We start from the raw sequence: 12,237 nt of genomic DNA, 5'->3' as shown, positions 1-12,237 counted from the left end.
GTCCAGGCTGTACCAATCAGCCAGCGCGAGACCAGCGAAAGCAAGCACACACACACGGTGCCCAGAGAGGCAGTTACAGCCACAGGCTACATTGAGGCTAAAAACAGAGTGCAAATGACGTTTTTCCAAACAACTTTTTATGTCGGGGCTTCAGGACACTTAGATCACTACGGATGAGCAATATGGAGATATTCTGTGGTTTCAATTACGTGTTTTTGGACGTTTGAATCTGGGGCGCCATAAGCCTCCATTAGGTGGAGTTGTGTTGCTACCCTCTCTCCCCTTGGATCTCTGCAAGTGTTGTGAGGACTCTAAAACTTGACCTGATCCTCCATTGGCATGAGGGTGAGTAGATAATGGGTGAATTTTCATGTTGGGTGCACTATCCCTTGAACAGGTGTGTAAATCCAGGGTAACTAGCAGCTATCGCTTGTTCATGTGACAGAGTCACGGAGGAGGAGGGGGGGAGGGGGGAGCTAGCTCCGTTATGTTTGATAACATTGTTGAACGTAAACAGAAGTGACGCCCAACGGTGCTTAGCGTGCCTTTAAATAATAATATACGCTCAACAAAACGAACGAATGAATGAATGGTTCTGTAACGTGTAACGTCCAATAGAGGGAGATAAAGCATTTAAAAAAAAAAAAAAAGAGCACCGAAAGGAGGCACCGTAATGTGCGTTTTGTTTCGGTCTGGTAGGTATCAGTTGTATAGGTACGGGTCCATATAAGCACCGACTTTTGGTACCCAACCCTAATGTTTGGATAAGAAAAAAAAGGAGAAATAAGCTGAACGCAAGTTAGCAGATGCTGGGCAAGCGGCCCTTCTGTGAAACACTGATCGGTATTGTGACACTGCTCTATTCATTGTTTTACCGGTTTAAATTCCCTGTTTTGGAGAGGAAGAGACCTTTGCAGATAATTCAGCTCCCAATAAAAAACTTTCTGAACAATGAACGCTGACAGAATTCTAAAAATCTGCAATCCTCACTACTAGATGCCCCATAAATCCACCCTGAATTTTACAGACTGCTCCTTTAATGGCTGTATTGAGAGTTGAACTAATGTTATATACAGCCCCTGGACAAGCCATATCTGTTTAGAGACCAATAGCAATGAAAACAAACGTGCACATTTAGATAAAAACATCAGTAAACTCGACTTGTGATGTCCATCCCATTAACTTAGAAAGAGCATCAATGTCTGGCATCGATGCAAAATTCAAATGCTGTCACTGACATGATGACCCTTATTCTTTGTTAGTGTCCTTGGCATTTATCAGGAAATAGAGCACTTTGGCAGCTCTGTGTGTAGATTTACATACTGTGATGCTCATCTTACAAAGCATTTTGGGAACAATTCATTTGATCCTAAATACAATTAAACATAAATGCATTAAGTTATAATCTATGTGATAATGCTGTGAAATGCATGCAGAATCGGCACTGCTACAAGTCCTTTGCAATTTAAATTACTATGGGAAAAGGATGAGTGTGAGCATATCGAATTTCAGTGGAAACACAGTCAGGTTTCTGTTCATTCACTAAGACATGGCAACAAGGAACCCGAGGTTTCACAGAAGAAAACAGAGGCTACAGACTGTGGGAGGGATCATCTCATAAAGCTTCATTGATTTCTTTTCAATGAACAAAAGCAGGAGAGAGATGTATTGCTTCATGCAAGCGCGTGCAGAGGTCAGTGTGTTGTTTTAACTGAGCCTTCCCCTGGGCAACTGGCTTGAGATCAGCAGGTCATGTGCACTGAGACCAAGTCATTTAGTGCTGTGCCAGTGTTTTAAGGCTCCGGCCCAAGACCTTACAAACACAGGCGTTGCACTCAACATAAACCTCGGTCATGTGGGGAATCTCATGCAACAAGCAGGCTTTGTGCAGCTTATGTTATCCAGTAGACATGCTAAACTTTGACAGCTCAAGATGCAGCAGGTTGCTGTTTGTTACCTTTAATATTGCGACCATTGTCTGTGATGGCAGCAACACAGCATCGGAGAAGAAAGAAGAAGTGTAGTGAGGGGAGGTGAGAGAGGAATTTCTGGTGCTTCCATGATGACAAATGGGGACTGGCATCAACCCCCCGCTACTGTCCCCATGAACAATTCATTACTATGAAGTAGACATATTACTGTGTCAGCCACTGGGAGCTATTTGAATGAGGATTGTAGATAAGGCTATGGGGGTAGACTGATTGGCCTGAAGGAAACGGCCAGTCTGGGGCACTTTTACCCTCATCCAAATGAGGGCCAAAAGGCTAATGAGTGATTCAGACTCAAGGGAAGATCAATAGCACACAGTGTAGATGGTGACTCAGTATAATACTGATTAAGAGGCTGGCATGCCACATCTCGAGTCTCCTATTTTGGGACCACAGGGAGTTTGGTCATTAATACAACCAAATTATACTTAGTGTTTGTCACAAGTAATAAAATCCTTCAAAAGTCCCTTATTGTCAAATACAACAATTGGGGTACTGTGATCACAACTCACTTTTTGTTATCACTGGGCAATTAGTGTTTTTGTTAGAGCATTGCTCATAAACCATGCACATAAAGGACAAATACTGTACTTCATAAAACTTCTTTTTTAAGATCCCCTCGGTCCCTCTCACTTAAAAAAAAAGTTTAACTACTATACTGAAAAGTCTTTTCACAGTGAATGTGCACTGGAGGTTTCAGGTTTCCATATCAAACTTGTAAGCTGAGCACTGGACCACAATTGACTTTCAAATTAGTTATGTTATGTCACACAGTCCTTTCGTATATCCATGTGTTATGTAAAGATTTGAGGTGAGCATAGATAAACTTTCCTCCGTCAGTGGGTTAATGTAGAAACAATCTTTTAGTGTCAAACTCTGCAAAACGTCCGAGTGACATAACACAACTTGAACTATAAAGTGGGACACGCCGCAGATAAAACTGCAGTATTTGTTTGAAACTCAAATTATCTGGTGTTTCCTAAGTTTTCCTGGAAGTGAGAACTAGAGGGGGTAAAGGGGATATTAAGTCATTGATAGGGGACCAAATGAAACTCATTACCTTGAACAAATGACAGATTTCTCTGGGTTTGAACAGTGTTGGAAACATTTGGGATAATGCAAGTACACAGCTCAACACATATATAACATAGATCTAGTCGCTTTTAGACATTTTAATGAGGAAATGTTACAGGTTATACCTTTAAGGGCATAGTACAGCAGTAAATTCCTACCTTCACTTGCGTGTCTGTCCCTGAACGCCATCTTGGAGTTGGACCCAAAGCCTTCCATGTCATGTACAGAGGAGGCTCTGCGAATACTGCACACACTCTCTCTGGAGGCGGTTGGAGTGAGGCCCGGGATTGACGGAGCCGCAATGAGCGTGTCCTCATTGCTCTGGTGCTGGGTCTGGGTGATGGACTGGTCTGGGTATGTCCGATCCCAGGGGCCCTTGGGCGACGAGTGGTCCAAAGGCCCGGACACAGGGGTGGAACAGTGGCTGGGGCCGATGAGGGCGCGGGTGTCATTGGCGTAAGAGGGACTGCAGCTCTCACGGGTGGTGGGAAGTTGGTAGTCGCGTGTAGCCACCGAGCCATCGCTGTGGCGAGGTGAGTCCACCAAGATGGCATCGGGGTCTTCCTGGGGCAGGGACTGCTTGCTGATGCCCAGAAGAGGTAAGGCCGGGAATCGGAAACGAAATAGTCTCCCTTTCCCTGACGAAGACAAAGACAGAGAAATGAGAATGAGATTACTGTCATCTTATTTCACACTAACACTTTTGGAAGACCAGTTTCACTGTATATGGAGTGCCTCATGCCACCATACACTAGGAGACTTTGGAAAGACCTTCTCACATCTGAAGATAATGTGAGGTTTGAGTCACACACTCTAAGATTTCGCAAAGACTCAGGATCATGCACGGTCACAACAGCTGGATTCCTTTTGAGATTATTTCCCATCCTGTTTCTTTAAAATATTACGCCAAACTCCCTTTAAGAAATATGACATATTACCAATTTGTTACGTGTCTGCAAAACACATAACTCTGGCTACTTTAGCTAGAAAGCCTCCCCTGAGTCCCCTCCTTGTTTGATGTCCACTGGTTTGCTACTTCCTGTTTGGTGCTGGAGAGAGTGTAGCATGAGCCAAGACTAAAAACTTTCATCAAGACGGGAAAAACACTGACTTAAAACAGGGCAGACTGAGTTTTATGACCACCTTACACCAACTCTTGGGTCACAAGAGTGTGAACCAACTGGGGTTAAACTTGTGATTTTATTCCAGCATTGGGAATTTGCATGTGACAGCGACATCACTTGAAAAGGTGTTTGGTGTAAAGCCGGCATAAGGGCAACTGGTAAACACATCAACATAAATACTAAGACAGTGGATAGCTGTGTCATTCAGTTATTGTGAAGAAGCTATTTGACTGCTTTGAGACCAGAAACAGTGTGTATGGTCGTTTTTAATGAGACAGTGGGATTGACATAACCCCCGCCGACCTTGTGTTGTGTTTTCATGGTGTGTTTGTAGCAGAACTTGCTTGCAGTCTACAATTTCCCTGCTGATATCTTGTACTTGTTTGCCAGTAGCACGGTGAAGCCTGCCAATGCAGCTATCTTAAAAAGACCCTGGCAGATCAAAACAAACGCCCGTTCTGCCTCAGGCACTAGTTCAATCTTCAATTTCCTTCAATTATTCATGGAGGAGGACATTTGGTGAAATATTATAATGGCAGTAGTGCGTTGAGTCAGTCCTGTAAAGGATAATGTGCAGGGATTTAATGAGTGATTGATAGCTCCTGGGGAGATGATAGGGAATGTAACACAAAGTGTTGACAGGAGGTAGTTCAGAGGAAATTTTATGCAAGAAAAAGTAAAGAAACACAAGAACAGAGTTAAGTTTAGTGTGAAGTTAAAATTAAGACTATGCTATATACACACAGCACACATCCTCACACACCATTCATAAATAGTCACGTGTACTTGCATCTAACAATATCGGCAAACATGCCATGAGAGAGACTGCACAGGATTTCACATATGGACCGCAAACTGCGGCCTGCATGTTGTGAATCATTTAGACGGCTGAACATATGCCATACATATCAGAGTGCTGTCTCACTTCTCGAAAACAAGTCCCACTGCCTAAGTCCCTTCATAAAATCATTACAATATAAACAGGCTGCACACACTTGAATTCATGAAACAACCACACCATTATGTCCCCTTTGTGTATTTGCTTGAACAAATGCAATGCTCTGCTACAACATCTGCAAAAGTGGAGCAGCTGAGGACACATTCAGAGACACAATAGGTGGTAAAATAAAACATAAAGTGAATGTTTGAAGCTCAGGAGGGAGCAGCATGCATCTTTATCTTTGTCATTACTCCTTGTATTGGGGTGAGACTGAGAGGGAGGAGAGAGAAGGAAAGTAATTTTAGACACAATGCTCCGAGTCTTGTTGGGTCAGAGTAGTGTGTTTAAATTAAATCTCTATCCAGATGCTGATGATGCCAGAAATGATCATTAGCCTTTAACTGGTGATTCAGGGCTGAATCTGAAGTTAGTGCTCAAATCCACAGCACAGTGTGACTAAACACGTGGTTCATCTTAATGAAGATGAGATGCAGTTGAATTGGCATTTCGTTTCTGCCAAAGAATTGTGAACAAAGTTCTGTTTCATCTGAGCTCTCTGCTTTGAGGCAGATAAGACTGCTGATCAAAAATACCATCTGATTCATCAGTCTGAAGCCGATCCCAAACCAGCAAACCCAATTTATATTCTAAAGAGTCTGTGCGTAGCATGGCCCTGTTTAGTGGGGCTGACTCAAACACTTTTCCCTCCAAAGGAAAACTGTTTTGCAATCACACAACCGCAATACTACAAAATTGACATTTTTTCCAATTAATCAAGCAGCTCGAGCATTTCACATTTCCGACAGTACGATTTAAACACATGCCTCAACTCTTAAAATGACACCTCAGAAAAATAATGAATGGTAGCTCATGAAGACTCACACACTCAGAGCTGTGTTTCTAATTACTGCGCCTAGAGGATAAACATATACCCCACAAATCTTTTAATTAGCTCATAATTCAGTCATGCATTCATGCTGCATGCTGACAACATTGTGTGTAGCTATATTTAATTGTGATATTGAAAGGGCTGAACCTTGCAGGAATATGCTGCCCTTTGAGTGCTGTTACCGCATTGTGTGTGTGCTCACTCTCACTCCCTCTCCAAGCCTCTCATTCTTTCCCTGCAAAAACTCACCAGCGGCTTTACACAACCAATGGACGCTCAGTGGTCCTTGTTGCTATGATACGGGATAGTAATATTTGCATTGAATATTAATTGGGCCCTCAGATCCCCATGTTGGGGAGTGAAATGTCTTTCTGTAATGTGAGCATGATTCAGATGTCAGGGAAAAGTAGAAAGAGAACAATAAACCTTCATCCTTTGGTAAAAGTGGCACAAAGACGGCTTTGTATCCTTTTGTTTCTGTCTCTTGTTCTTGTGATTCTGCTGACGTTAAATGAATAAAAAGCAACAGTGCAGTAAAGGCGCTTACTTACTGATTTGCATGAAGGGTTGTTTTACCTTAAGGAGTGTTTACCTGGGCTCCCAGACCTCCTATTACTCATCAGCTCTGGAGAATAACATGGGTAATTCTGCTGTGTCCCCACTTTGCCCCACACTCATTTACACAGAGAGAAAATTAAAGTATGATTGCAGTGAGCCTGGGTTAGTAGCAGTTTTTATTTATTATGGTATTTTTCTTAATTAGACAACTGCCAGCAGAGCGTGACAGTAAACATGAGGAAAATGGAGGCAGCATCGTATGCACCTTCTTCACACGTAGAAATAAAACACACCTGACTGGCAACATTTTAGCCACAGATGGTCTTCTTCAGGTGGTTGAAACATTGTCACCAAACGTTAAATCTATTTTCTCAGAAGGAAATCGTATCTTGGAAATGATTCCCCATTGCCCGCAGTATGGAGCAGAGAGAACAAGACTCACAGCTGCTGGTGTGTCTTTTAGGCAGCCAACCTGTCCTGAGGGATGCACTCGGCTCTGTGGAGCTGGTGCAAACACCTACACCTACAATGTATGCGAAGTTCCAGTTTAGGGGTTGCTAAGTTTTGTAACAGGAATGAGCTTTAAGAGGGCAGGAAGCTGATGCAAAAATGGCTACTATGATGAGCTGGCAAACAGCCCAGGCTTTTATTTGATTCAGTCACTGAACTCAACTGGCGTATATTTGGGACAGGCGTCGACATGGGACTGCCCTTTAATTCCTTTGGCACAAAATCACATTGTTAATCTAAACCTGTAGGAATATTACTTATATAAAAATTAGGCTATTAAATAACATTTCAATTACAGATCATTTATTTGATCCAGCTCCAACAGACAGGCTGTTGTGATGAAAGAATTTCCCTCGCAGTGATTTAGGGTGGCTCAACTGTGCAATATATGGTATTACTGCCATTTTTTCAAATTAATTTGTGAATAAGAGGCACAATAAGGGGCACAGCATTTTTTCAGCTGAGACGTTTTGGTTGCATCTGGTTGCTACGATACAGACTATCTGCTGAGGGTGAAATGTGGGCACAGGGTAGAGTACTTGCTCTGGATGAAGGGAAGGTTGAAGTACACCGAGAGACAGGACAGACCCGTCACTCTATGTGAGTTCAGTACTAATTTCTCCTCCACTACTGTCACTCAGAGATGTGACAGTGGGTCTTTGTGGTAGGGTATCTGTCCCACCCCTTCTCCACTGTGATTGGATGGCTGGGTAATAAGTGACAGTGATGAGCGGCTGCAGCATTTTACCCAAAGTGGAATATTTTTCTACTTTTTTTAATTCTTAGGCACATCATGTAAATAATTCTATGTGAAAGAGTCAAAAGGTGTTTGAGAATAACTTCTCGAAAGTTTTTATTAGTGCTGAAAGGACAGATTCGGGACTTAAAGTAATTTCTAACAGCTAACAGTTGGATCCCACAGGAAGCTTGGATTGTAAGCATTGCAAATTTCAATGAAAGATATCGAGCTAAACTGTATGGAGTGTGTTTGGCTGAAAGAGTCTTAGATATTTTATTACACCTACTCAGAAGTCTCATCACTCAGGCTCTTCCAGCTGCCCGAGGCTTCCAAGCCAACCACTACCACTTGTTTTGGGCCTGTCCAAAAGTAAATGCTTTTTGGCATTAGTGACTATATTTGGGACAAAATTTACATTTAAGTGGGATGAACTCCTTTTTTGGCTTAAAACAAAATACTTATTTGGAATACTGAGTGTAGCTGCTAAAAAAGCAATTATAAAGAAATTGCTTAAGCCAGACACCCCATGACTGAAAATTGGTTTGATATCATTTATGAAACATTTGTAATGGAAAAATAACCTGTTTAATGAGGCTTCAGGAAATTAAATTGAAAGAAATGGAAGAATGTATATTTCACTAAACATCCCTCTTTTGTTCAAATTGGTTTATTCAACTATTCAACTACTAATTTTATTATTCATTTCTCTCAAATGAAAACCACCCCATGTACTATGTTTGTGTTTTATTACTACATTGAATAAACCTTAAAAAAAACAGTCTCACTCTGTAAAACTACCTAACTAAAAATGACTGTGTGAATCTCGTTATTAAGTGAAACCAAATAAAGGAAAAATAAATAAATCCCACCGCTTTTCCCTTTAAACTGGCAATCTAGAGCTGTAGTCAATAACAATGCCATTTCTTTTGTGTATGTTTGTCTGTGGAAGTGGCTCTGCCGGGAGAATCCAAGATGGTGGCAGAATGGATGGATCGTCCCTGAGCGGTTAAGGCAATCGATGAGCAGCACCGATTGGCTGCTCATCCCCCAGAGGGAGTTGAGATAATGCAACACATGGATCATCCCCTCACACAGTCTAAAGGCAGCTGCTCCTACACACACTATAGAGCTGCTCCTGCACCATGGGTTTCATTGAGTTAAATTTACATCTGTAGCAGTTTGTTCATCTGTGATGTTCACTTAAATTATGCAGAGTTATTCATGATCTGTGACCTCTGTCCATCTGCCAGTTCGAAAATGCACTACTAGGTCTCTGGAGTTAACTGAGTAAAGGCTGTGATGAAATGAGGCTGAGAAATACCAACTCTCTCCGGTAATCCGTGCGACGGCAGAGGTTGCGTGTAGGCAGAGAAAGAGAGAGATGGTGTCCAGCACTGAGACTCAACCTTGTAAACAAATCTGGACCTCACCACCACATTTGCAGGGATTCCCACTTAGATATTCAGATAGGCATGAATAGACTGTAACTCATAGAGTCCTGCTCCATCAGGGACTGCCCTTGTGCTCAGGCAGAGCAATTAGCTCCCATAGAAAAGTGAAAGAGGAAGGCCTTATCAGTGACACTGACACTCTTGCACACACACTCACAAATTGAAAAGCTTATACGTTCACGCATGGCTTCACAGGAGTCTGAGTGTACGCACAATCACACAGTGCACACAAACACACACACGGACAACACTTGCTTATATACTCAACACACGCATTCCCACTCTTTCCACCACACACCCCATGAGGCATGCAGCCTGTTAGGGCCTCATCCAATTACAGTCATCTAGAGGTGACCTCTGGTCCTCCATGCTGCTGCCTTATATGTCGCAGACAGAAGTGGAGAAAGAGAGAGACACAGAAGAGAGAGGAGGCATCAAGAACATGCTGGAGAACACCGCGGGGGAATTGCATTATACACTATTATACCGACAGCTCTGGGAAGAGTGCTCTCCAGCACTGCTCCAGTAGTTCATCAGGCCATCCTGGCAGGCTATGAGCTATAATTGGGCCAGACCTTTGAGATGATGGCAGGCTAACACATCAGTGTCTGCTAAACGCTGGTGTCAACATGCCAACGGAGCTGTCTAGCAGGGAATTCCTGCGGTGCACAGCTGCAAGTAGAGATGAAAGCACAAGGTGGAGGGCGCTACAGGATGTGTCTGGTTTTAAGAGTTATGCTACAGAGGCAAGACACTAAACAAATGTATCTGTTATAGCATCGAGCAGGGAGAGCAACAATAGTAATAGGGCCATGTCAACGAGAGGCACAACTTGATGTGGGAAAAGGTCACACGTAAAAGGTCATGAGTGGCTGTGACATTACTATCACTCCCTTTCTTCTTCCTTGCTCTTCCAATCTTATCATGGGCCAACTTCTCTCTGGGACTCGGGTTCACGCACCACACGTGAGAAAAGAAGTGCTTTTAAGGGGGAACAACGCCTATTTTCAAAGTTCATACATGTTATTCCTATGGTCTAAGACAGTCCAGCATGACTACTATGGAGCACGCTAGCAAGAAGCAGCCAAGAGTGTGGACGTAATAACTGTGCGTGGAGCCCTTTGACCTTCTAGCGTAAGTGACATGGGTAGTAACGATATCTCATCACAAGTGGTCAGCTTGTGGGCGCATGATAGTCATAGGTGTGAACAGCAATGTGTCTTGGTTGTTCACTCTGTACAGATCACCAAAATGCATGTTGATACCAGGTGTAAACAGGTTCACAGATGACACTGAGAGCACCCAGGAGATTGTTCTGTGTATATGGGTACATTTTCTATTTCAAAACTGAGGGCACCACAATAGAATAAAGCTCACTGAAAATAGAAAAGCACGAGTCCACAAAATCAGGCTCCCATTCATTGTCTAGGGAGCAGCTCCAGACTTCATACATGATGACATCACAAGTTTAAGACTTACTTCTGTGGTTTCTGGCTTTGAGTAGCTCATACTCACAAAAATTATAAATAACTTTCCTAAGCCATGGAAATAACATATTGGATGTCTTAATTTAGGTGGCGGTTCCACATCGAATGCCACGTATCATGTTGACCCTCCAGTCCTTTTCTGCCTGTACTCACGTTGGTCAGCTTTGGATGGTGAGGTGTGGTTGAGTCTGTTCAGTGAATCGCTGCTCCCTTCATCCAGGATGTAATCGAAGTTCAGGATGAACATCATGACCACGCCCTCCTCATTCTTCACAGGGATGATATGGGTGGCGCACAGGAAGTTTGAACCTAACCAACAGATAATTAAAGTTAGACATGGGTAATAAACTTTTGTTTTGTGTTCACTTATAGAACCTCAAAATTCTGTGCCCCATTAATCTAAAAGAAAAACCTGCCTCATTTAAAATTCACAACTTAATATGTTTCTGTGCAAAACAAACAAAAAATGATCAAAGACTCAAAGTACCAGAACAGCTTTTCAGATATAGTACAGTTTGACCCTGAAGCTTTCTATTAACACTCTTTGACATTCAAACATCTTATTTCAGATAACGCTCTGTGCGCAGAAAGGCCTGGCAGCGAGATGAGGGTGAAAAGGTCAAGAGGTCCGCTGAGAGGAAAGCCTCTGGAGCTGAATGATTTCATATATCCAGACATGCCCCGAGTCTGTCCTGCTGCTGGGTACAGTACTGCACAGTTCAGTACAGTCAAACACAGAGAAACATCCATTCACCTCAAGTTAACATTAAAGGAGCTCCATGCAAAATTTAGAGCTTAAGAGCGTCTGCACACAGTTGATGTGTCCAACATGGAGGGGGCTGGGCCTGCGATGGGACTAAGTCACTGCTTGGCAAGTCACAAGTAAATTTCAAGTCTTTGCAGTCAAGACCCAAATCAAGACCGGGAAGTCCCAAGTCCTACATTTTGAGCTTCAAGTCCTAAACAAGTCATAATGCACTCCTCACCAAACCTTTTAATCTCTGGGCTTGGAGGAAGGTATCAAGTATTTTCAAGTCAAAATGCTCAAGTGCAAGTGAAGTCATGAGTCATTGGTGTTAAAGTCCAAGTGGAGTTGCAAGTCTTTTTGACTCTGTCAAGTCGAGTCTTAAGTCATCTGTGACTTAAGTCTTGCCACATCTCTGCTAGCAGCCAATGGTGCTAACTACAGCTGCCCCTTGAAAGTCAGAGATTTGACTCATCAGTCGGAGACCCTCAGTTGACCCTCAGATTTGCTTCAAGTCGAGCAGTCTGGGTGTGCTGTGCAGTATACTTAAATGTCCCCAGATTATGCTGCAGAGTGAACGCTCTTGACTTTCACGCTCCTCTTTGGTACGGATAGCTGGAGACGTGACAGCGGCACAGAGGAGTTGAAACTCTCCACTGAAAGGCCCAAAGATAACATTATCTCCTCTCTTTTGCCTGGAAGTGACAGATACTTAATACAACACAGTCTCTG

The 12,237-nt window shown here is 42.9% G+C and overlaps 1 protein-coding gene across 7 annotated transcripts in view; it reads right to left on the bottom strand.

The window, feature by feature from the left end:
* kcnh7a (potassium channel, voltage gated eag related subfamily H, member 7a) overlaps positions 1-12,237 on the bottom strand; it is a 97,620-nt gene that overhangs the window by 45,218 nt on the left and 40,165 nt on the right. For 5 of the 7 annotated variants that reach the window (XR_004501006.2, XR_004501007.2, XM_078165888.1 and 2 more), the window contains exons 3-5: positions 10,914-11,069; positions 3,221-3,700; positions 1,958-1,978 (exon numbers count right to left, since the gene is read on the bottom strand). Coding sequence is in view for 5 of the 7 variants with exons in the window: in XM_078165888.1 (XP_078022014.1) it covers positions 1,958-1,978; positions 3,221-3,700; positions 10,914-11,069 (657 nt within the window). In the remaining 2 variants the exon portion in view is untranslated. The remainder of the gene's footprint in view (positions 1-1,957; positions 1,979-3,220; positions 3,701-10,913; positions 11,070-12,237) is intronic. The other 2 variants (XM_033615584.2, XM_078165890.1) reach the window with 1 other exon arrangement.

This window comes from Epinephelus lanceolatus, chromosome 24 (assembly GCF_041903045.1).
Source record: "Epinephelus lanceolatus isolate andai-2023 chromosome 24, ASM4190304v1, whole genome shotgun sequence".
NCBI lineage: Eukaryota > Metazoa > Chordata > Actinopteri > Perciformes > Serranidae > Epinephelus > Epinephelus lanceolatus.
This window is presented reverse-complemented; position numbering and strand designations above follow the sequence as displayed.